Raw genomic sequence first — 26,119 nt, forward strand, 5'->3', positions numbered from 1 at the left:
TTTACGATTGCTCTTTATTTCTATACATGCTCACGTTACTACCACCCTTTATTAATATTATAATTTTTCATTTATTATTCAAATTTGAACTATCATTTTAGCACTTAAATTAATCATGTCGCAAATGACATAATTCATCATCATTACCTTTATTATTATTGTTATTGTTGTTACTATTATTATACTATTATTATCATTATCGTTATCATTATTCATCATTGCGATACAAAGTATTTCGTGTGCAGGACGGGTTCACAAAAAGAAAAAAAAGACAAAAAATAAAACGGTATCCGAGGAAACAAGAATAAAATACGAAGAAGAGGGATATCTGGTATAATGTGTAGCATCATTGCATGTCACACAATAGATCTATATTCAAGTCCAGATGATATTTCCTGAATGCTTCTCTTTTGTTGTGAATATTGTATTAATACCATCATCATTGTCATTGTCATTAACATTAATTAACATTACTATGCTATACGTAGCAAAAAATTCAAGTCAAAATTGTTACGAACGAAGAAAATGAATTGGAGCGTCTCTCAAATTGAATCGTCGCCGATGAAAATAATTGGAGCCCCGCATAAATTACCATTTCTTTTTTAAATGATCCTCAAACCACTGAATGGTACTCGAACCACAGAGTACATGGACATAGAATAAATAATTTTTTCTAAAGATCTACATAACTATTCGTATTAGATTAGAGAATATATACAGGTTTGATTACTTCTTATAAATTATTTAAACGATTTTATTCTTTTGCCAAGGAAAAGAGAAGCACACGACAAGAATCAAATAGCGTACTTTGGCCTATACAAGAAAAGGATTGTTGTTTTGGAAATTCTATCCAAAGTACCATTATATATTTGAAGAAAAAAGTTATACGTAAATTAAGGGTATTCACGATGTTTGCTATAAAATACTATTTGGTTTATCGAAACAAATATTATTTTAGGATAATTCGCAAGGAGTGACGTTGAACGAGAAATTTTTTTAAGATAAATATGGCAAAAAGTTGTATATACCATGTAAAAGTGACGATTTCAAATGCTTATTAACATCATATTTTCTTTATAACTTTAAAAAATATTTATTAAAAGTGGATAGATACTATCAGACTGATAAGTAATTATTTGAACGTGGTAAATGTAGTTGAACCGAATGTAACGGGGCCTTAATTAAAGTTTAAAAGGAAAAGAATGTTTGTCACATAGAGTGTTACGTTGCATACACTTACAGCAAAAGAAACTATTGCACATATTTATAATGAAAAAAGGTTTCATTTAAGTTTCGTTTTATGTATTTTCTAATCATCTTGGGAAAAAGTTTATTTTAACAGAACGAAAGGTTTGTTATGTGCAATGTCCAATGTTCGAACAATCTCAAATATTGTACAATTTCTTAAATTAAATAGAGAAGAGATTTTATGATTTCAAACTGTAAATATATCATTCAAGAATGCAAACACTGGAACCAAAATGTATTAACATGTTTTGTAATAACCAAATAACATTATGTTATGTGAGAAGGAGGAAAACAAATGTACATATTATGCAACTATACTGTGTATAATGAAAGCTTTGTCAAACATTACGAATTAGAAAAGAAAAATCTCTCATTTTATATGTGTTCATTTTTTGATAATAACAATTACCTTTTGTTTGACTTTGTTTAATCATTTTATCATTCGTTTAAGCTTCATACAGAATTTTTACTGAACTTGGAAAATGAGAATCATCTGTTATGATGATGATAATAATAATAATAATAATAATGATGTAAATATAATTTTTATAGTTTCTGATGTTACTTGATAATTATTTCTGCTGATCGAAGACTTTATTTCACAAATATATCATAAGTGGTTTGCTTGAACAAACATTTATGTACCATTGTATTTAATATTAAAATCATGAGTTAATATAATTAAATACTACAACATATTCATATACTTAATTTTTAGTAATTTTCAAATATAGAAAATTTAGTTTGTATATATATATATACGTCTTGTCTTATTTTCAGTTGAAAGACTATTCTATTCGATTTGATTCCAAAGTAATCAGTTATATGATTTAAGAATAGTTTTAAAATACAACAAAAACGATTAAAGATAATAAAACATGTTTCTGCTTCGAAATGAAAAATTCTGTATTATTAGAAACATAATACCATTGCATTGAATGCAATGAAATGATGAGTTAAAAATACTGTTGAGAATTCTAAATGAAGACCCGTGCCTTTTGAACTTCTGCAACTCTATCATAGCTTGATGCTCGAACAACAAATTATGATCATCTAAAACAGAAAGAAGCTGACTATAGTAAAGTAACATTTTAAGAAATATCTGATTTCATTCAGTTGTCATACGATTAAATTATTGTCAAACTAAATAGACCAACCACCTATATTTAATGTCCATTAATAACAACACACAAGGAGTTCATTAATAAACCAAATTTTAATTACCAATATACTCCAGAAATTTATTCCCATTGTCAATAAATCATTTCAACAAAATATCAATTTTGTTGTTTCATAACTAACACTCTCTGAACTCTAAATCATAGATCAGTTTATCAAGAATGTTTTAAGTAATAAAAAGAAAAATAAATAAATATCGAGACCTGCGTAATTTTATTATCTTACAAGTAATATCAATTAATATAATTTATAATAATCGTAATTTGTACGTTTACGATACGAACCCTATCGAAAGCTTGGCTAATTTAATTGAATTCTAAACGACGACAGATATTCGTGGAACAGAGATTTAAAAGCCATGAACTAATTAAAGCTCTGTACAATATAAAATGTTTAAAAATATCGAAATTAAAAAGGACATTATTGCAAACGAAATATCGTTCAAGGAACATGGTATCGTATATTTACGTTCATGTGTATATTTCACGTAGCATAGGCGCCCGCGAGAGGGTGGTATCGTAATAGCGACTGCGCAATCAATCGAAATAGCGTGAGTCCACGCACACATGCAAATGTATAACTGTGTACACACGAGGTGGGGACACTTTCGTGCTATCTCTCTCGCACCATTTATTACTACGGTTTTCAGCGAGTCCTTGCGTATGAGACTTACAATACTAGTTGGTGCTTAGGCGGTGAACAGTCGCGTTACCAAGAAAATACGAACACCCGATGTATTCGACGTTGTTGCCCGTTAAAAAATATCGTCGTCCCCGCGGCCGCATGTGAACGCGCCTCGATTTTCTAATTTTTCCATGATTCGCTGTACGGTTTCGAATATGTGTCAGTGAATGTTTATTATAAATTTTCCCGACTCCGTTAGCCATACCAAAAATGTCGAAACCCGGTGACAAACAAACCTACGCGCAGACATATAAACTGGTAGTCGTGGGTGGGGGTGGTGTCGGAAAATCTGCAATCACGATACAATTCATTCAAGTAAGTACTTTTTATAGCCAATAGATGCGCCTAATATGCATGTGAGAATGTGTGTTCAATATTGTATACACATGTTGCGTGTGTGTTACGTACCCACACGCGCATGCACACGTACACACATGTAGGCTGTATAACCTAACATAAAAGTGTATACGTGTGGGTAGGTACACGTACGTAATATGCGGATTTTTCATTAACTTGTGCGCATTTATGAAAAATTATGAATGAAATTTCTTTGTAGGGATTTACGTTGTTCAAGACCAACTTGACCGAAGAAATGAAAATTTGCTCGTGGTTCGTTAGTTTATTCAAATCTTTTGACCAATTTTAGAAATTTCCTCAAGTATCGAGACCGTGACGCTTCTAATACTGATTATGTCATAGAATTCATACATTCGGCTGTTTTTACACGTAGTTGTGCTTGATCCAGTCGGATTGATTTAAATTTAAAATACAGTGTAAATAATACATGCGGTTCTGAATATTGATTTATAAAGGAAATATATTAATGTTTAATATATTTTTTTGTATTGTATCTGGACTTATCATAATTTATATTTTTCAGAGTTACTTTGTGACTGACTATGACCCGACCATTGAGGATTCGTATACGAAGCAATGCGTTATCGATGATGTACCTGCGAAACTTGACAGTGAGTATATTAAAGAAATAGGTGTGTTATGCATAAATTATTATTTCAACTTTGTTTTGTCGATTGTAGTAACTTTTGTAACTTATTCAATTTTATATTGATTTTCATGCAGTTCCATAATGAAACGGGTTTGTTATCGTAAGATTATAATTCCTTATTTATTAGAATCAGATACTTAGTTGAAATGAAATTAAAGTAGACAAATTTTATATGTTTGAAACAATGTACACAACAAATATGTAATAATTTTAGTACTATAATTAACAGTAATTAATAATGATTACATAATTTTGTAGTATTGGACACAGCAGGTCAAGAAGAATTTAGTGCAATGCGTGAACAATACATGAGGAGCGGCGAAGGTTTCCTTCTTGTGTTTTCAGTAACCGATCATTCGTCCTTTGATGAAATGTTGAAATTCCATAAGCAGATCTTAAGAGTAAAAGACCGTGATGAGTTTCCAATGCTCATGGTTGGCAACAAAGCTGACTTGGATCATCAGAGAATTGTATGTACACAAAATGTGAACAACAAATATGTGTATATAAACTGTATAGTATGCTAATTGTATTGGTTCTTTTTTAGGTCTCTGTTGAAGAAGCACAAAATATGGCTCGCCAATTAAAAATTCCCTACATTGAGTGTAGCGCGAAATTAAGAATGAACGTTGATCAAGCTTTTCACGAATTAGTAAGAATCGTCAGGAAATTTCAATTGTCCGAGAGGCCACCGTTAAAAACAAATTACAAGAAAAACAAAAAGAAGTGCTGCATGCTGTAATTGCCAATGTGTTCATAATCAACGAGATGATATAATTGAATCAAAATGGGATCGTAATTACAAACTAAAAGGATTCGATAATACTTGGAGAATGTAACGTGCATAGATAATTTAAAAAAAAAAAAAAGAAGCGATAAATTTTTTAAAACACGTATCGTTTAACTAACAAACTTTACTGCCATGCTATATAGTTAGTAAAAAAACTCAAGTCTCACAAAATCGTTTTAAGAGAACACACTTGGAGCGTCTTACGTTAAACCACCGCAAATGAAAATAACCGAAGCCGCACGTAAATTACTGTTTCTTTTTAAAATAGTCATCGAACTTCTTATAACCACTTGAACCGGAGTATTAGATTAAATGATTAAATCGACAAAAAAATCTGTTGAGTACGTTGGTACTGTTTTCAAAAAAACGCTGGAGAGAATATGAGGTTCGTGTGAGTTATTCTTAATGCAACGTTAACAACAACTTTCTTCCGATTTTCTACAAACGACTTTCTTCCGATATTCTTATTTGAACAAAGCAACAACGAATGAAGACCGGCGCGCAGGTCGTATGACGAGAAGTTTACAGTATCCTGTAGAAGTATTTTATCATCGAATATGATGGCTATCTGGGCGGACACCTTCACGCACTGGTTTGGATTCATCGTGTACCCCGTATAGTAAGAAGAAAGGTATTCGCCAAAAATTGAGAAATGACAGAGCCAGGTGAGAACTTTTGATGCGTCCATATAGATTTGTTTTCTACGATTAAGGGAGATCGTCAGCTTACCGTACGTGTTAGGTAATAACATTTCGCGACTCCGTCGAGTGATCATTGGAGTCTAAAGGCAAAACAATTAGGAAATCTGAAATCTTTGGATCTGAGTATCATGTTACTGAAAGACAGTTCCAATTCTTCTTCGTCTAACTCTAGATATGTATTGTTATTTTACTACTGACAATTTTGTTATCGATTGGAAAAAAACGAGTATTTGAATGATTTTCGTTCTTTCTCTGTAATCAGTCAGTCTGTTACTTTGAAGGGTTGTTTGCCATTTCATTAAGGACAAGAGAATATCTTGTGATTTCAGTCATATTATGGTTCAGCCGGATGCTATCAAAAAGATGGGGTTTTAGAAGTTAGATCTGTTTCCATTTAATTTGCCGCTTGTATTGAATGCATGAAGATCTTTCTCTTCTATATACGAAATGTAATGTCAATTCAATCTCATATTGTTTAATAGTTTATCCAAATGAGTGACCGCCTACTTAAAAAAAGAATCACTTTTGACCTTTTATAATGGAGTTCAATATTTTGGATACAACATTATACCTCTATAGATAGAGTCACTGTACCTCTTCGATCATTTATTCCTTAATTTAAGAGTAGATATATTTTTTGTAACATATATAGTTTTGCTTGTAAGTAACAAATAATACGATGCAAAATTGAAAAGCCAGATAAATAGCGAGTTATAAGTAAGCGTTGTTCTTAAGTGTTATGGAAGAAGAAAAAAAAGAGTTAAAAATGCAAATTTTAACAAATTAATATTCGTGAAATTAAATGTTTATTTTTTATTCTTTTTGGTCGTATCTTAAGAGCACCAAATAATTTAAGTTATTGCTAAATTAAAAACCGTTTTATATATTTTTCTGTTTTCTTCTCTTTGTTTTTTGTTTAACATTAAGAAGAATTATAGTTTACAAGACAAGCATTATATAACATTTTATACACTAATAATAGTACTTGTGAGTGTAATATAATATTTTATTAATGCATTAAAACAAATGTAATGCTGAAAGTGTTCATATTCTGAATGTTAAAATTAAGGAATGTGTAATTTATACGAAGTAACGATTGAAATGTTAAAATCACGTTATATTTATTGAATTAGACGATAAAAATTAACAAATATACCTTTTCGAAGCACGTATACAACATTTTATATTATGTATAGATTACAGAACAGCATATATATTTCCATTTGACAACTAGAAGAGAACGAATACGATTGCAAAGTATGATTAACATAGAAAAAAGAAATGAAATGTTATAAATGTCAAGTTTAATTTGAATTCTTGTTTCTTTCATGGATTAAAATGAAATCGAACGGAGAAAACTATATTTATTTTACGTAGATTATAGAAAAAGAAAATAAAGGATTGTTAAAGTGCTTTTTATAAACAATTTACATTAATTTAAGTTCAAAGTTGACGAATTATTGGAACTGAAATTGTACGAAATATAACAACAACAACAACAACAATATTCGATTAGCGTTATTTATATTTTAGGAATAATATACGGCGATAACCGTTAAGATTTTGTTTAATGTATACTTGTAGCAAGTTAAACGTACCCGCGAATATTGAATTCGTGTACAATTTTCAACTATTTATCTGTGTATACACATGTAATATCTTCATTTATATAATGCTTTGTACCAATGAAATTGATAACATAGTGCGGGGCCAATAATAATTTTAATCCAAAAAACATATGTTTCAACCAGTCTACCAGATCTACCGACTAACTTGACGAAATCTTGAAAAACTGAAACATCTTATTTGTTTCCTATTAATTTATTACAGTTAGGTATTTATTAAAAATTATTCAAATAGGGCCACCAATTAACCAAATCGGTTAACTCTGGAAAAGAAAAAAAGTGATTGTTACAGGACTAGTTTCAAATTAACCGCCATACGAAATGCATAAAACTGTACACCCTTCGGTAATTTCCATAATAATCGCAATTTTGTAGATATCCAAAAGAATGATTATCGTTCAATCCCATCAAAAGCCAACAACGATGAAATCCGTTTTAAATATCAACAAATTAGCGGTGAATCTTAACGAGGAAATTTCAAAGAGTTCGGAAAATTCGGAAATCGAAAAAATTCGAAAAATGGAGTGAACCGTTTTGGCCAATGAGAGCAAGGCTCGATCATGTAACGGAAACGCGTGACGCTTTACTTTTGTATCGCGCGAATCCTCGGTGGGCCAACATCGCCGGACACCAGCCGCCGTTTCGTGAAATAATATATTTGGCATTAAAGAATTGAACACCGCCAGCGAAGAACTGGACAACAACAACCACGACGACGGCCTTTGTACAACGGAACATTCACCCTAATTTAGTCAGTAAGCAACCGGGCACGCAAGGTGGTCAAACGGGATTCCCCATCGTGGCTATTCTTAACCAGACCAAGCTAATATTGAACCCGCTCAATTACTTCCAGCCTCGCTGGCATCGGTAATAAGCATAACTGTTACCATCGATTCCCAGCGTTTACATTTCTTTCGGTCTATTTACATTCTATAAATAAACCACTCTATCCGATTCCTCTCGCGCCAGCATGAAAATTACAACCGGCCAAGAAGTCTCGCGATCTGAACCCTATCGATGCAACGCTCGAATTCGGTACTTGTCAGACGCTTAAAGACGCTTAATGACGCTTAAAGACAAGATACTCGTAAAATTGTAGCAACTGTAAAAAATCGTAAAAACATATCGTCTCGGCAGGGAGTTGAAATATTCGCGATACACAGTATTCTTTCGAGAATGTACATTCACAACGCGACCTTCGCTATCAGCCTTTTCCCAAGACCTTTTACGAGGCGCTAATCGCGCCGCGCGCCGACGCCGCGTCTCTCTAAGGTTAGGAACCCCTCGCGAAACCGTCGGCCTTCGTAATTTTTCGACGGTCCCCGTCGCGAAAGGTGGGGCCCTGCCCTACGCTCGTGTTTTTCTCCGGGGCCGCAAGGGAAAAGATCGACGTCCGGCCTCCTCGGTAGGAAGAAACACGATCGGAAAAGAAATAAGACCGCTAGGAAGGGGAGTACCCGTACCCCGGGTTAAAAATAGCAGAGAGACGCGTTTCCAAATAAAAACTAATAAGCGGCCTGTAGAATAACGATTAAGCCGGGGAGAGTAATAAAAAAGGGGGAGAGAAAGACGGACAGCGAGAGGGTATGCGCGCGCTGCCTGCGTGTGCGTGCATGCGCGGACCCCGGAGGTGGGGGGATTACAGCCGAGCGTAGAGGTTAGGGTACGCGGCGGGAAGGAGAAACGAGATATCGAGAGGCGGCTGGCGGCGTCGATCGGAGGAAGACGCCGGCCGAGACGTAACAAAATAACATGGTTCCCCGTGGCAAGCAGGGATGAGCAAAAAACGATCGAGACTATACGGGGAGGCAGAGAGAGAGACAGGTAGACCCAAGCGAGCCTGGCCGGGTATCTTGGCCCAGTGAAATAATATATCGACTATAATGGCCGGTGCTGCGTGCTCGCTCGGATAAAGGTGAGAACCGGTGGTGCGCACGGAGGGCCTGGAAGGAGGAATATATCTCCCACCCCGTAGCTTTTACCCGGCGCGTTTCGCATGGTTTGGCGGCTATACCGGCGCTGCGCGGCATGGCACGGCACGGCACGGGGTACGGCCAACTCCGCATCTAGCGGCCCAGCTGAACCCGCGGCGTCGTTGCCCGGCATTTCCAATGAAACTTTATTTTAACAACAATCGACAGATTCCGAGGCGCCTCAAATTACCAGCGGGACGAGCTGCTCCTCGGCTACCGTGTCTCGAGACTTAACCCTTTGCACTCGACCATTCCTCACCAGGAATATTCGAATGAATCGTGGAACGCCGCCATTTTATCCCATCGTCTCGCACCGATGCGTTGCGCAAGGTTAACCTTTACTCTTTAACTAGTTAGCCAGCAGTCAAATTGTATTTCCCAAATTTTCCAGATTTTCCAAACCACTTGTCCTGCTGGTAATCGGCGTAGAAGAATTTCGGTGTTTGACTTGTACGCGTTAACCTTTTGAGGATGGACGTCGTCGTTTATGGAGATCGAGCTTTGATATTTGTATATGATAATAATCGAGTTACTCAAATAGCAAGAGATCACTCGAGAGCTCTCCTTTCCTCCATCATTTACAAGTTCAATATACTTTTCAGGTTCCTCTGCTGAGGATTTTGAATACTTCGGCAAGTCTACGTCCACACGGGTTAATCCCTTCCTATGATGCCTTCCTCGACTACGATGCAACCATTTTCCCATTAATAATTCATCCAAGGAAAAGAATTCCATCTTTTATGTTTGCAAACGTAATGCTCATGCTTGTTAACGCTAAAGGTACCCGCAATTTATATACACCTATCCCTAACTGTAACCGGTCAAATAATTAGTCGTAAAAAGGGGGAAAAAAATTAAACGGTAACTTTAAGGAAATACAAACATTGAGAAACTGTTTGATTCAATTTTGATCGAAAATGCAGAATTTTTAATGAAACTTTAAAACTGATCATTTGACCGGTCTTGGTACGTTTAGTGTTAAATTCTATTTGAAATCTCCACGACTCACTTTGTTGCAAGGCAAGGGGTTAAATATATTAACGAATCCAACGCCGACCGAGAGTCATCTCTCGAGTGCAAAGGGTTAATCCCAGTTTCGGTACGCGATCGGTAGGCACTCCCTGAGCCAATTATTCGCTCGGCTAATCAGATCGCCGTTCCGTTTCCTTTTCTCTTCTTTCCCCCTTTTTGCCTCTTCATCCTCTTCTTCTCCTTCTTCTTTTGCTGCTGCTTCTTCTTCTTCTTTTGCTGCTTCTTCTTCTTCTTCTTGGTCTTCTTCGTCTTCTTCTTCTTCTTCTTCTTCTTCTCGTTTCATTTCTTTTTCAGCTGCAAAGTAAATGTATTGTGACGGAACGACCACTTTGCGGTACACGTTGGATACAACGGCGCTGGTTCGTCGGTTGTGTCACACGATCGCCTGGAATTCACGGCGCAGTGAAAACTCGAGCGATTTCCACGAAAATGCTGCTCGCCGTGGATGCCTGGCACAAGGGGGCACGAGCAGTCCCGCTGTTCCAGAGTTTAACCCCGTTGCTCTGGGGCTCGCGACCAATTCGACAGGTATAAGCATGGTTTTTTCCCCTCTGCTGAACAGAAATCGAATATCTAGTGGACATTTAATCTTCCTAGTAAACATGGGCTTGCGGTGAACGTTGGATTCTTTTTTTCCAGCTGATTGTCGAGGATGACGCAGCCTTGACACTGGAACCAGCGACGACAGGCGGTCGGTTTTATTTAGAATCTCTCATGGGAAACGCTGGAACACGGGTTTCAAGATTTCAGGATGTTGGGTTAATACGAAAGTTGTTTTTCTTCGGAAGAAATGAAAAGGAGAGATTTTCGAGTATCGCATCAGTTGCTATTGTATAAATATTGTAAAAATGCTGGAATTCCTACAGGAAACGCAATGTTCGCGTCAACCCAATAGTTCTAATCTGCATAGGTGCATCGATTAGTCGCACTTTGCTTGGAACATGTTTCACTTGTAATTGCAACAGGACAAATTACGAAAGAAATATTTTCTTCGAGGTTTGAGTCGCTCAGAAGCCAACGCGGTTAAGTTCAGAAAAGAAGAATTGAGAAGATTAATGTTTCGGCTTCCGAAACGATTATACAACATATTCAGATTGTAGCATTAGTCACAGATCATTGAGTCGTCGATTAAATTCAAATTCAAGTAGTTAACGATCTCAAAAAAACCACGACAATTTGAATCGCCGTGAGGCGAAGAATCTGCGACGTCCACTGGTTCTAGCGTCGAGGATGATAGCTACGGAAGAGGTTGCGAGGTGATAATTAGTAGTGTTCCATTGTTAGCTACTGCGTACCAAGGAAAGCGTTAAAAATTCATTACTAAAACGATGCATCTTTGCGCGAAGAGAAAAAACAAACGCGTTCCCGTTGAAACTCGTTCGATCCGTTCTCAACGCTCGTTGTCGGAGCGTGCCGCACGGAAACGGGCAACTAATATGTATCCATTTCGCGACTGTCTACTTTCCCCTGTGCCATTGCGTAATCGTGAATGCATTAAAACGGTGTTTTCCTGTCAAATTTCAGTGGCGTTGGAGCTGTTGAGCGAGGATCGAGGGGATCTACGAGTTTCGGCGCAGCCTGGCCATCGGCGGAACCAGAAACTACTGAAAATTCGTCTGAAGCCGACGGTTCAACGAGAAAATCCGTGGAATAAATCCTGGAAACTGAATCAGAGATTGGAAAGAATTACGAAGGATCAAATTGAAATTGGATAGAAGTTAGATTATCTCGGTTCTTCATAATTGTTTCACTTTGAACCGTGTATAACAGCTTCGTTATTTTTCAAAGCTTCTCGATCCCTGAAGAAAATCATGATTATAATCCGTTTCTTTGGAACGCGACACTGTGTTACACAAAGGAACGGAGCCACGAGAGCGCACGGTTTCCTGTGCGCGTATCGCACGGTCCAGTCTTATGTAAACACGTACTGTTTTACCTAACGGTAAGAAATCAATCGGTTTCTTGAAATGTATCGACGAACGCTGCTCGGCCGGTTTACTGGCCAGTGATTCGACCTTCTTTCGTTTTTCCGGGACACTTTAACAGTGGATTATCATGAAATTCAGCAATAAGTCACTGTAACTGATAGTCGATCGACTTAGAAATCAATTCGCTATATATACTCTCGCGACATCCGTTGTCTTTTTCAATAATTATTCTAGCGTTGAGAAGCCTAGAGAACACCGCTTGCCCGGGAATTTTTGAATTTTTGAAAGATTCTTCAACAGTGGAACTCTTAATTTTCCATTGTTTCATGAATCATTGGTTTCAGGTATAAGAGAGTCCCGATTCGAAGCGATTCCGATATCAAACTTGGCCTCTAACGTAGGAATCTTGATGAAGATGATCCAGCGACATCCTCGAAGGACCTTCCATCCTCCAAAATCATTTCAACTCTGAAATGTCCATTCGGTAATGTCCTCAGGGTCTCCAATTTATTCCTTGAAGAAATGTACAGTGGAGAGCCTCGTATAAAGGATTAAAAAGTTCCTTGATAGCGACTCAACGTTTAAGAATCTCGCGTTAAATTTGCTTGGATTATTTTCTTATGGAGAATTTCATATTTCATTTCTCAATAATCTTTTAATCGTCTTATCGAGAGATAAGAGTCCTCCTGATGACTATGGGGACAAGAGGCGAATCTCACTGAAAATTTGGGGCTACAATAAAATGAAAGTATAGTCTGGGAAATGAATTATTTACCAGTGTTAAGCATATTTATTGTTTTCTTAGCCTACACATAGAATACAATATATTACACTCTAGATACATGTAGTAGATTGAAGTCTCGTATTTCCAAATGAAGTTCAAATGAAAATGTCACTTGATCGAATTACGCTTCATCGACCGCTCTTTCTCACTCGTTAGATCTCTATTACGTTGAAAAGTGAACCAAAACTGTTTGCCCTCTAAATGTACAAAGCAGAATCTTCTTATTGCAAAGGGGCTGCGCCCCAAAGTACAAGCCTCTTCAATTAGAAGACGCCTTGCTACGCGACAGGTGTCTTTCCCTTTACAACTATAGTTTCTCAGTAACTTGCAGTAGATTTTCATAAAAATGTAACTGAGAAATTAAAAACTTGTCGAACAAAATGTGTAGAATCCAATGATTGTTCGATGAAAAACATCGATTACCAAAGAATCTGTGAATCTCGAGTCAGCCCCAAAAACCGGACACCTCGCGTTAGAAGCCGATATCAAGCGTTAGAACCTAAGACAGCCTCCACACCGATAACTCCGATATTTTCAATGCGTAAAAATGTCCACAGGCGGGGGATTTACGGAGAAACCGAAAGGAAAGGAAAGGAAAGGAAAGGAAAGGAAAGGAAAGGGAAAGAAAGATCGGTGGACACGAGGCGACACGACAGCGCGTAGAATCGCCGTGAGCAGAGGATTCACGGAGAATCGGTACCGCAGGCGGGTGAGCGAGCGAGCGAGCGAGCGAGCGAGCGAAGACGCCACCGATTTATGATGCCGCGGCGATATGCTCACCATTTTGGTTTCGTTGAGGCCTCCGGGCAACCTTCGAGTGGTGTCCCTCCGCCTCCAGCTCGAGTTGGACTGAAAGAAAAGGAAGAGGGAAAGGAACAAGTTCTTCGGCGGCCGTGCACAGTCTAGTTCAAGACTCGCGATGATAGTGAACGTCCTCCCATGAAGATTCCTCTGCTGCACGGCCGCCCTTCTCTGTCCGAGCCAGAAACTAGTGTCACCCAGTGTCGTGGACCGGACGACGCGGCGTTCGCACGGGTCGCGGAACCTTTGCAGGTCAGTGCACGTTTATGCCTCTCGAATGTAACAATTATGCGCGTTAATGTTCGACCACGGTTCCTTGGCCTGTTACGGCTGTTTCACCGATTACCATTTTTCTCCAGGCTCTCTCGAGCCTTTGGCTTTTTCAATTTTCTCTGTTTCTCGGCAAGTTTCAAGTTTGCCGACTCTTTCGACGATTTTGCGGGGTTCCGATCTGTATTTCGGCTTTTCCGGTTGATACTAGGTTTATCGATCTTTATTCTGCTGTTTACAGGAGATTCGTTTGTTGAAATGGATCGTGGGAATTAGGAGTTTACCCTTTGCGCACGGGGTCGACATTTTGGGGAGATGAAGTTTTTGGGTTTCGACGGCTGAGTAGGAAACATGATTTAGTTGGGCGGACTGCCAGAGATCAGCGTGTAGTTGCATTTTTTTCTGATAGCTGACCAGTCGATACGTAATTTTGATTTGTATGTTTCGGAGAATCTTGGTCCGCGGAGGGTTGAATAATAGAAAGTTGTGGTACGCGTTCGTATGGTTGTATACGATCGTTGACTTGAGTTGTTATAGAATGATGTCTGTAGAATTTCGTTAGATTGACGGGTCCTGTGAATTTGAATATATAATTTTACTGTCGCGAATTTTCAATTTTGATTGTTTCAGTTTCCTGATTTTTCGAATTTCAAATTTTACTTTCAAATTCTACTTGTGTCTCCCGAAGTAAGGGTTCGAATTTTATTTTCACCTTGCGAATGTCAGAAATTAATTAAAGAAATTAGTATCAACGGTGAGTATACTCGTCACAGTAAATTTGAATTATTTCTATCGACCGAACGACGTTGATACAGAAATTCAAATCCAAACCAATTAAAATCCTAATAAACACTGTTGCAGCAAAGAAATGTCGGAAAGTCGATTCCGGTGTTCGGTAGTTCCATCGTGAAACATGTTTTTCCAATCATTATCCGCGCGATAATCTTTCCATTCACTCGGCGGCGAACGATTCCTCGTTTGAAAAGCAGAATTTCATTAAGAAGCGATCGCTGATTGTTGATCGATAGACTGCAGCTCTTTATGCAGATTTCGATTTTCGATAGACGTTATTCAGAAAACAGGATTACTATTGCCTGTGTTTCGTAACGAGCATTAACGCTCGTTGTACAAGTTTATTCTATTGTTCTTAGAAAGATAGATGTTCGATTAGATTGTGGAGACTCGATATTAAACCAATGTTTATAAAATTCAGTTTGCACCGAATTGCGTTGCTCGAATTCGCGTTGAAACCATCACTATGCTTCGCGTGTCTTTCGTTTGTAACGAATAGATTCTGTAATTGGAGAAATAGAAGTATTAAGATACAGATATCATAATAGAATTATGATAAAACTACCAAAAAAAAAAATCAGGAAGTTTTCCGAATAAAATCATATAATCTATCATCTCACACTATTTGGTTTGATAAAAAATTGTAACGTTATAAAATTCAATATCATGTTGCGTACAATGCAATTATACTTATTGTTACTCAACATAGTCAAAGATTTGATCGATAGCTCATTAGAAAATAATTAATATACACAGCAGAAAAATTGTCGAGCGTAAAGAGTTCATTTGATTCGGTTCTCGTGACGTACGCAGACTTTTTCTCGGATTTGAACGTCGGCGTCGAACATCCGCGCGGATGTCGCGTTCACTCGATAATTTTCGTGTCCACTTGCAGCCACGATCTCTTTTTTTCTCGATCGGATTCGATGACGAGCGCGTTATCATCGGGTATAACGCGGACCGTTCGCAGTTTTCGCGTCGAAATCGACGACCTTTTCATAGAATTCGCACCGAATGGCGAATTTTACCTTCAATTAAATCTGAAACGTCGTAGAATAAGGAAAAAGCGTGAAAAAACTGGCGAAATAATCGATTGAAGTCGATGGTTCTCGGAAAGAAACATTGTTTACCGGTCAACTGTTCGATCGGTTTATTGTTCACTTGATAAACCCGTTTCTTGTCGATCTTATGGCGCCGGCGTTACATATGGACATGAAATGAATGATTCATCTGAGTCCTATGAAAATCTCTGAAGATTTTACCCCACGATACTTGACTTCAATTCCAAAAGAAAATTCATTCTTCCATCTGAATTCCATGGGAACGCCACAGTACTTGAATTCCATGAAAATTCCATCGAATTTCATCCCACATCTCTGTTTCAGTACTAGCAACATCAACTTCCTTCCATCTCCGAATCAATCGAAAATTTCCTCGAACTTGAGCGCAAAAATCACCGATCGCTCCCACCGTAATTCGACCTAAACCACACACCCATGCCGTCGATCGAAATTTAATGAACCGAATCTCGGGAACGAGTTTCACCTTTTTCCGACGCGATTTTCCCGGCGGCCGATCTCCATCGGACCGAGAGCATTGCAACACCGTTGCGGTGGCGCCGATCCTCGCAATTGTTTCTAATAAAATCAGATAAAATAAATGTCGCCGGCGATGAGACAGCGTTTCAGGTCTTGCGATGTTTTCCGGGAAATGCAAATATTTTCCTGCCTTCAATCACCTCGGGAAAACGAAACTTGCGAGGAACGCACACCACGATGAAATACGTAATTATCAAGGCTCACGGACTATATATATATGTATATAACATATGTATATATGTATAACGTGCGCACGAGCGTTTTAATGAGAACTTTTTGATCGTCGATCAGTGTTTACCGGCGACGTACACGCACACGGTTCATTAGGATTGACCAGTTCATCGTAATTAACCGGTGAACGGTCAAACTGTGGTTTTTCACGTTGCGACTGGCTGACAATCGAAATGCCTGGTATGTACCTTTTTCCGTCGAATCGCAACGTTCACCGTGATCTCTGTCGTTAATCGGGAACGTTGGTTATTGGGATTATTAACGATAATTGAACAGTCATTGTTGGTTTCGATTAGTAGCCTTTGGAACGTGTGCTGAGGTATGCCTCATTTGGTTGTAATGGTTTCATCGGAGGCTTGTTTTTGCAACAATTGTGAAAATTGTTAAAAGCTGTAATTACCAGGGTTTAACGAAGAATAAATTCTCTATGTATCTTCTTCTGTAGACGATAAAGTTGCAATTATCAAAATTGCCACGTTGAACAACTGATTTCCAAAGGAAATTCTCTAAAATTGCAACAGTAAAAATCCAGCGTCTCGTATTGTAGTCGGAGAACAGCAATGTTGGAGATTAGCAACGCGTAATATATTTTCTCATTTAGAACGCGCCGAAGAACGAGCGCTAAAAAAAAAATGCCAGAGGAAGAAATTGGTTTCGACTGGACTGGTGGTTCCAGTGTTAATCAACTTTTAACGCCGCTTGTAAACAAGAGGAGCGCTCCGAAGGATACGCGAATACTTTTCCGTGAGACAGTAATGAAACTATTTGAATATTGAGCCGGTGTAACAACACGTACGACGTACATTGTTAGTACACCGCGGGAGATCCGTCGGCGACGCGGTATTCCCCTCGATCACGTGCAGAAACCACGTTAACGGCGGTCCGAAATTATATGCGGGTTGCATCATTCGAATCTAATTAAACGTACGACTAATTAAGTAATTGTTTCGCGCGAACCACGGCTATCGATACTGCGCGCGGGACGAACGAGGAGGATTAAATTATTCGCGGAAAAGATTTTAAGAGCGAATCCTCTGTGTGCGCGCTCGCTCGCGCGCGATTAATCGTTTACTTGTTGCGGAGTTGACATCACGTTTATCGATGTAAACGTGACAATGAACGGCTGTTCTTTATCTTTGATTTACGTTTCGCAGTGAAATTCCGATCGACGGCTGTATGATTTATTCTTGTCTGTGCAAATTCAGAGAACGCATTTCAAATTTACGGGAATTACAAAATTATTGGTGTAGATGCTTCTTGATAAATTCGAAGACTACTAATCTCTACAACAACCGGACGATTTATTTCGAATGTACAATTGGAAGAACGCTGACTTGCAAGTTTGAAAGATCAGAGGAGCCACGTTAACGATCGAGAAAAATCGGAAGACAGCTTGCTCGCGGTTGAGAAATGTCAGAACACTTACATATCTAACTTAGAAAATGCTTGGATCATCTATTGTCCCCGCGTCGAATTTCCCCTGCGCACGATTTCCCGCGGATGCGTCCTCGCGATTCCAGTAATCGCGAAATAAAAACGTCGAAACGGGTCATTCCGATCTGTCCGGTAATCGCGGTGTTTAATGAGCGGCGCGGGAATCATTTTCAGCTTTGCGGTAACGAGCGGAATACTATCGAGACGCTCGCTCGCTCGCTCGCGTGTACAGGTACAAACAACTTTCAAGGAGCACGGGAATTAATGACTGAATGATTTGTCGCTGCCCGAGGGGCCTTCGCGTCGATCCGAGTGATTCCGAAGATGATTAAATCGCTTTCATAAATAAGAGACCCAACGATCTTCCGCTAAATATAATCTTCCACGAATCTGATTATCCTCTGACGCACTCGCGCCAGGCGTATTCTCCATTATCCGAATATCAGGAATCCGCTTTTTTCTTCTGGTTTTACGTTACAATGAGAATAAGGCGTGCCATTCGGCGGTCAGTTGTCTCGAGTAATTCACCTGTTGGTTCTTTGTCTTTGTGCGGCTCGTCGAATCGAGATAGAGACATTTCGATACTTCATTTATTGAAAAATGTTAATCGATCGAATTAGGAGACGAGACTCGTCGCGATAATTTAGATGCGAACTCGAGGAAATAGATAAAAATTGTAGTGTAATTTAATTTCTTAATTTACAGTAATACTGAATTTTCAATAATGTTTAAACGAAATAATATTTCGAGCGAAAAGGACCGTTTAGGGTTAAAGTTTCCCTCCGGCATTTGAGCCTCGCCGGGAACGAGGCATCTTTTCCGAGGCGGTTCATTCTTACTCCGGATTTTTTTCGCGCCCAAGGTCGTTCGTGTTCACCCAAGGTCACGCCGCATTAGGTTGTTGTCCTCATCGCGGGAAGCACAATAACGATCCGCGCCGGAGCGTCTTTGCTCCCTTCCATTCGGGACGGAGCAGAGAAAAAACTGAGCGGAGATTCGTTACGAGGAATCGCCGCCTCAAAAATATTTCTTATCCGTCACCTTTCTCGTTTAACCCGTTCAATTAACAGAATTGCTTTTTCTTTTGCTTTTTCTTTTGCTTTCGCCTTTTCGTCAGCAACGCGCGTCATACAGGTCTCGTACAATTTTTAACAAAATTCAATCAACCAAATTACGGCTACAGCCCAAACGACTTGCATTTCCGTTGAACTATCGCTAAAATTGCTAAAAGAAATTGCACGTCTACTTCTAGTTGCAGCTTTTCTTCATCTACCAGCTGTCAGCTGAAGTGACTCACGTTTAGGTTGAAACATCAGGAAAATAGGTTGAATCGATAACTCCCGAAAGCACCTACTCGCTAATTCGAAAAGAAGAAACTAAAACCAGGAATGAATCATTCCCGCTGATCAGGTAGTTCCAGTATTAAAAAGCCGCTTATCGAAAAGAAGAGAAAGAAGAAAAAGGAAAGCAACGCACAGCGGACGCGTTCAACGTTTTCCCTTGGTCGTTTTCCTCCACGGTTTTTCCTTGTACCGTTTGCCGAATCGAAATCCATCGATAATAGCCGCACAGCTATTTTTAGATATCCGCGTTTCGGTGCGAATACCTGCCGGATACTTGTTTTCGGTTGAGAGGATGTTTAAGGAGAAGAAGCTCTTCTCCCCGGCTCGTTTCAGCCGGCGATTTAAAATGCCCGTGTATCGCCCGAGGCGCTGCCAGTAACTTACCGCGGTATTTCCTCGTCTCTAACGTTATCTGACCTTTATGAAAATGATTCACAACGATTTGGAATTCAGGCGGGGCACGATAGGGGACCAAAGGAAGAGACGAGTCGCTCCAGGAGCCCGATGAGTCCAGAAAATTATTCTTATGCCCTCTGAGATGATTCTACCGCGTATTCGGAAGCTAGAAAAATGGCAGAAATAGAAGAGGTTTAGAGAACCCGAAGGGAAATCTCGAATAACTACCAACAGTGGGATTCCATGAAAATTTACAGAAATCAGAAAATGAAAAATCGAGTTAACCACGTTGGCTCAGCGACTCGGATATACTCGAGTCATTCTCATTTCTATCATCATTGTTTTATTACTAATAACGATTCATTCGCTCGTACAAAATATCTGAAACTCGCCAGAATATTGTCCTAATCATAGTGCTAATTATACATACACGATTACATCCTTAAGGATTCGCAGTCTAATAATAACCAGACCGAATGGCACAAATAAAATGGTAAAACGAAGTTATCTCGACGCCTCGGCGAGCCTTCGGTGACCCAGAAAGCCGAAAGGTAACGCAAACAACGGAAACGCGCCTATTAGATATTCGTTCCCGATGGCTGGCCGACCCGTGAACGGTTTTAGCGCTTCCAGCCGCGTTTAGCGAAACGCCAATTGCCCTGTGGTAATTAAACTCTCGTGCTGCCACGAAAAATTCCGCCGTCTTTCGCGCACGCCACGGATCACCGAGTCACGGAACTCCAATTTTTCTTCCCGTCCGTCTGTTCGCGGTTTATTTATTTAACCTTTTGTACGCGGCAAACGACCTATGCTCGACGTTCGATTCGACGCAGCGGTACGATCGGATTCGATCTTGCAACGTTGACCCTTCGAACGGCGACTCCCAGTTGCCGTCTCATTCGTTCGCGAGATTAGAAGCGTGGAAATGTCATTAATAGAAAATCAATGGTAAACGCCTAGATGAGTCACGTCCTCGCCCATTGCGATGACCTTGAAATATGTCGCCAAGTCGTCATAAACAACTTTTTCCTGTACGTTCGATTTAGGCGGTCCCTTTTATTCTTCAGATATTCGCAGAGATCATTTACCAAACTGAGAGTTTCATTTTTCATTAGGTACCAGCATAGATATCTCAACGGACGAACTTTAACCCTTTGCGGTCCAAAGTGCTTTTGGTTTCTCGCTTTAAGGTTCACGTCGACGTTAGTTCATTCCATTACAGCTTAATATGACGCTCTATTTATTTATTCAAGAATATTTGGGAGTCATTGAAACCATTAAATGGTACAATTGCGATGCTACAAATAAATATAGGAAAAATTGTTAAAACAGGTAGAGGTTGCAAATAGAATGTCGAGTCTGACATAGGACTGCTAAGGGTTAAGAGTTTCTCTAGGAACATTTGGAAAAGTCTATTCGACTGCTCGGTACTGTCAGCGTTAAGTTACCCTACCGTTCCTCCGTAAAGTCTTTGAACCAACTGCACTCGTTTATCTCGATCACCGTCGACGGCAAAAACGGAATCGAGGAATTAAGCGAGTTAACACCGAGCCGAGCGAGCACGAAGGAAATAGCGTACAAGATTGTGTGTTTTGTTTTCCGTATGAAACATAGCTGCAAACCAACGTTCACTTTATCCTGTAGCCTTGTTCCAAATACCTGAGCATGGAAATTTTTGTTTATTCGTTAATTCGAAAATGATCCTGCGCTCGCGCGGCTTCGAAACACTTTCCCGCTACCTGTCCGTCGATGACGGCTGGAAATTCGGGGATTTTCGTTGCAGGATTACCTCGCGGCTAGAGGGGGCCAACGCAAAATTCGGTTTCGCTTATCCCAGTGCTTTATTTCACTTGGTTCGACGAACATTTCATTCGCTGCATCGATTAACAAATTTCTCTACGCCGGTGTTGCCTCTTTGACGGCAAATTGGTCTCGCTTATCGGACGTTTCGTTCGAGAAAAGCACGGAATTGCACAGTTAAAGTATAATAAGGTAAAGTGACATGAAATAATGCGCAGTAAACTAAAGAGAAATAAGGTACAGCGAAATAAAGTAAACGGTTGGTCTCCGTGAAGAAGGAAAAGATAAAAGAGAACCGACACGGAACAGATTCCGAAGCCCTGCACGTATTACGTCAGATTACGTCATATAACTGTTCGAATTGTTTCAGATCAACTCGTTCGAGCGTTCCCCGTCGAAATCTGCCCAGCACGATGAGAGGAAAAAGCGAGAAAACGAAATTGGTTCCGCCGGACGGAGGATGGGGATGGGTCGTCTTGACGTCCGCCCTGGTCGTTAACTTCCTCATTCCGGGAACAGTCAAGTCGTTCGGCGTCCTTTTCGTCGAGTTTCTTCACGTGTTCAAAGCGTCGTCCACCGCAGCCTCATGGATGCCAGCGTTGTGTTACTTCTTGTACAATTCGTTAGGTAAACAAACGGGACTCCGTTTTCTTGTTACCTCGCGTTAACCCTTTGCGCCTAACTGATTCGGTCACTGGACTCGATACACAAAATCATAAAGTATCATATGTAATATATCAACCCTTTTGTTGTCGCGTTGATCACCAGCGGAAAATAAACCGTAGGAAGGGGTTAACGTAGCTTTCAAAGCTATCTTATTTGAATATTTCGTGTCGATGGGTTGTACGAAGTCCTGTGTATCAATATCAATGCGAGATATGTAAATAAAGTAGCTTTGTTTCTCAATGTACGCAGGCTTGTTCGTTAACTAGTTTCGAAGGATGTTTATGTATCACGAGAAAATGAATTCCAACGAAAAACTTTGCAGGGGATTAACACAGACACTAGGTACACGTGTCCTAATGACTGTCGTAGGTAGTAAATTTGATACACCCTAATTACCGAAGGATTACCGGTGCCAGCTGTACAATAGACTGGGTCATTTGTTTTGCTGGTGTCCCCGAGCTTCGGTGTATTTCGGATAAACACTGGTCTCCTACCTGCGGCTTATCCTCGGGTTTACCTTGCCACCGAACGCACCCGAATCGTTTGAACGTTGATAACAAGGAATAATATTTTCCAGGTCCCTTATCCAGTATACTGTCGACGAGGTATTCCTATAAGACGGTGACCATCATCGGAGGCGCGTTCGCGGCTTGCGGGATGATGTCCAGCTACTTCGCCAACTCCGTATCTTATTTATACGTTAGGTATGTCAGCTCCTAGAATTGGTCCTAGACTTAATCCAGCTGGGGAGCGTTCTGCGACTAACCATAAATAATTCCAAGAATGTTCGCGAGGGACATTGTTCAGGTTAAATTCCGAATTGTTTTGCAAACACAGCTATGGCTTGATGGTGGGTATCGGTGCTGGGCTGACGTTCCCGCCAACAGTGTACATCGTGACCGCGTACTTTGAGAAGCTGAGGGGATTCGCTAACGGCCTGTGTATCTCTGGCAGTGCGATAGGGACCATCGTGTTGCCACCGTTTCTGCAATACCTGCTCGACTGTTTTGGATACAGGTTATTACGATTAATGTGGTCGTTGCCGCTGTTCTCCGCGACACGCGGTGACGTTGAAGTGTTCTGTAAGTGGAGGTAGAAACGTAAAGCACAGTGACTTTTGCCTTTGAAGGGGTGCTGTGCTGATAATGGGCGCGATCACGTTGAACACGCTGGTCTGCGGCCTGCTGTACCATCCGGTGGAGGAACACATGATCGCTGTGCCGGTGGACGAGGGAATCGACAACGACGCGTTGTCCATTGACGAGCCGGCCCTTGATAAAAAGAAAGAGACAGGTGATTGATTAGAATTAGATAGAGTGTTGTTGTTGTTGTTGTTACCCGTGAACGGTTGCTTCTCATATTCTAACGAACGATTCTTTGTCCGTCCGGAATACAGTGTCCACTGTCGACAACGAGACTCTGTCGGGCAACGACAACAGGCTGACGAAGGAGGAACAGCTGCAGGATGAAAGTTGCCAAGCGATCTGTGATCCGAAGGAACACCAGTGTTCCGAGTACAGAAGCGAGAGCCTACTGCCGGAGAAAGAACAGGAGATGGAGAAGGAAAGTACTTTTGACGTGAGTAATGAAAGTTTCAACAAGGAGAAGGAGAAAGAGAAAGAGAATTACGAAAACGCGAGTGTGCTGAGACTGGGCAGCGACACGCTGGGAACCAACGGAACGGACAACAAGAATTGTTGTTCGGAGTTGAACAACTACTCGCTGAGCAGGAGCAAAGACGAGAAGATCCTTGAAAGCTTGAAGAGGAACCCGAGCGAATTGTCCGAGAAATCGGTGTCGAAGACGTCGTTGTCCAAGGTAGAGGAACCAGATAAATCACATTTCTTTGACTTAAGCGTACTGAAGGATCCAATCTATCTAGTAATTCTAATCTCGAATTCTACCTCAGCGATCAGCAATACCAATTTTATGATCCTACTGCCTTCTTATGCGATTTCACAAGGCTTCGATAAGAATTCTTCCGCTTTATTGCTGTCGGTGGTCTCCGCCCTCGACTTGGTCGGGAGAATCAGTGGTGCTTCGTTGTCGGATATCGATTTTGTACCAAAGTATTACTACTTTGTCGGTGGACTCGGTACCAGCGGCCTGGCTTTAGCGCTGTTACCTATGGCAACCAGTTACGCGATGCTTTCGTTCTTCTGCGCATTGTTTGGATTGTCCTCCGGTATGTATATCGGTATCACAACGGTCATTCTAGCAGATATGCTCGGCACGGAGAAACTTAGCTCGTCGTACGGCATATCGTTATTTGTTAACGGAGTCCTCCAGTTGGTCGGGCCACCAGCTTGCGGCGCGATATTCGAAGCTGTAGGATCGTACAAGCCGATTTTTCTGGCTTTCGGTATTATACTGATCCTCGGTACTGCATTATGGGCGGTTGTACCACTTATAAATAGAAATAACAAAAAGGATATACAATCCGTATAACAATATAATGCTATTATATATATATATATATATACGTACGTATAAGTAGTATTATATTGTGATATTACGTATCTTAAGTGTCTTGAAAAAATTGTTGAGCATTCCAGGCTCATTCAATGACGGTATTATAATTGCCATCTCAACGAGAGAATTTATCATCTATGAAAGTATTTAGTACATTTTTTTACTCGCTTCATTTATTGTTCGTCATGTTAGACGATTAGCTTTGTTTAGTTGAGTGTATATGAAATGATGCATTGGAACATAATGATGTTATTTCACGGATAATGAGAGAACGAAACGCTCATAGTGACATTAACATTGATTGTGACAACATATCAGTGATATAATCCTTTGTAGTTTTAAGCGGTGGTTATATCGTATCGAGTACATTCCACAAAAAAAAATAATAATAATAATGAAATAACGTTGACAGTAGTCTTCTCACTTAGGGAATAAGCGACGTATAAATGACGATTTAGGATAAGAATAAAAATGACGTTGCTCTGTTGATAGACCTTTTTTCAAACTTTAGGAATTGTGCCAAAGTGTTATCGCGTGTAGTGGAATCAATTTTCAGCAATCTCTTGGTGCCCCGAATCGATGATGCATTGATGTTTCTCTGTGACTATTGTGTATGATATGTGTATGTGTTACCAATTTTTATACTCATGCATAAAATATTTTATGGAATACTTTAATTATCTCGACTAAATACTTAAGTATTTTAAGATAGATATATTAATTATACATACGCGTTGAATATAATGATTTCGTGTCATTATTGAATATCGTCATTTGTATTTTTAAACGTATATGAATCTATGAGTTTCAAATTTCAAATGTTCAAACTTTAGCTTAATCTTGTGTACGTCGGTGTCGATGTGTAACGTGACGAAAGATAATTTTTTTTTCTCTTTCTATTATAAAAAGAAATTTCTGATAATTTATTTTCTTCTATTTCTTAACTCGTCTGCAGAAAAGAGTATTAACGTAGGAAACTGCAAAGCGCTTTTAAGCAAATTTTATGATAAAATTAGCATGTGAAGTATGTCATTTTTATTGTTACACTAAAAAGAAAATGGAAAGTAGTTCTAGCGACATTAGTAAAATATTGAATATTTTAGATCTGTACCGATATCGTTTTCTTCTTCAACTTCTTCTTCTTCTTCTTCTTCTTTCTCGTGAGATTCCTATCACGACGAGAACACTTATTATTATTCGTAACAAGCGACGACACTAATGATCTCGACTTTACAGTAACACACTGTAATCGTTTAAGTATTTTTTTTATCGATCAGATATTTACAGGAATCGCGCAGTTTTCTTTTTGAAATTTGTTATTTATTCTGTACGAATATTTATACTCCTTTTCATAGACTGTATCTAT

At 39.5% G+C, this 26,119-nt stretch overlaps 2 protein-coding genes and 1 long non-coding RNA gene across 19 annotated transcripts; 2 read left to right on the forward strand and 1 right to left on the reverse strand.

Moving 5' to 3' along the window:
- Nucleotides 1-13: 13 nt before the first annotated feature.
- Nucleotides 14-2,896, reverse strand: LOC143174280 (uncharacterized). Its single transcript, XR_012998098.1, has 2 exons — nucleotides 2,473-2,896; nucleotides 14-2,301 (listed from the first exon to the last, which is right to left on the reverse strand). It is a non-coding gene; the product is annotated as an uncharacterized LOC143174280 (long non-coding RNA).
- A 150-nt stretch (nucleotides 2,897-3,046) lies between these two features.
- Nucleotides 3,047-5,029, forward strand: Ras64B (ras-like protein 2). Of its 6 annotated transcripts, none has more exons than XM_031990662.2 (6): nucleotides 3,520-3,596; nucleotides 3,668-3,720; nucleotides 3,992-4,079; nucleotides 4,192-4,207; nucleotides 4,376-4,587; nucleotides 4,665-5,029. In XM_031990662.2, exons 3-6 carry the CDS (start codon nucleotides 4,011-4,013, stop codon nucleotides 4,857-4,859), a joined length of 492 nt encoding a protein of 163 aa, XP_031846522.1. In that variant the 5' UTR covers nucleotides 3,520-3,596; nucleotides 3,668-3,720; nucleotides 3,992-4,010; the 3' UTR covers nucleotides 4,860-5,029. The 6 variants fall into 6 exon arrangements, with proteins under 6 accessions (XP_031846524.1, XP_031846521.1, XP_031846522.1 ...); XM_076365120.1 differs by having other exon boundaries at nucleotides 3,571-3,586; XM_031990664.2 differs by lacking the exons at nucleotides 3,520-3,596; nucleotides 3,668-3,720 and adding an exon at nucleotides 3,047-3,426.
- A 3,133-nt stretch (nucleotides 5,030-8,162) lies between these two features.
- LOC116433025 (monocarboxylate transporter 12) lies at nucleotides 8,163-25,160 on the forward strand. Of its 12 annotated transcripts, XM_076365112.1 has the most exons (12): nucleotides 8,163-9,536; nucleotides 9,598-9,716; nucleotides 9,809-10,766; nucleotides 10,878-11,494; nucleotides 11,763-12,180; nucleotides 12,511-12,650; nucleotides 13,508-14,003; nucleotides 21,986-22,242; nucleotides 22,859-22,985; nucleotides 23,119-23,298; nucleotides 23,411-23,574; nucleotides 23,678-25,160. In XM_076365112.1, the coding sequence occupies exons 8-12, from the start codon at nucleotides 22,029-22,031 to the stop codon at nucleotides 24,727-24,729; spliced, it is 1,737 nt and encodes a 578-aa protein (XP_076221227.1). In that variant the 5' UTR covers nucleotides 8,163-9,536; nucleotides 9,598-9,716; nucleotides 9,809-10,766; nucleotides 10,878-11,494; nucleotides 11,763-12,180; nucleotides 12,511-12,650; nucleotides 13,508-14,003; nucleotides 21,986-22,028; the 3' UTR covers nucleotides 24,730-25,160. The 12 variants fall into 12 exon arrangements, with proteins under 12 accessions (XP_076221227.1, XP_076221228.1, XP_076221226.1 ...); XM_076365113.1 differs by having other exon boundaries at nucleotides 8,163-9,986; nucleotides 10,533-10,766; XM_076365111.1 differs by having other exon boundaries at nucleotides 8,163-9,716.
- Nucleotides 25,161-26,119: the final 959 nt, after the last annotated feature.

The sequence above is a fragment of the Nomia melanderi genome, chromosome 2, assembly GCF_051020985.1.
Source record: "Nomia melanderi isolate GNS246 chromosome 2, iyNomMela1, whole genome shotgun sequence".
In the NCBI taxonomy this organism is placed as follows: Eukaryota; Metazoa; Arthropoda; class Insecta; order Hymenoptera; family Halictidae; genus Nomia; species Nomia melanderi.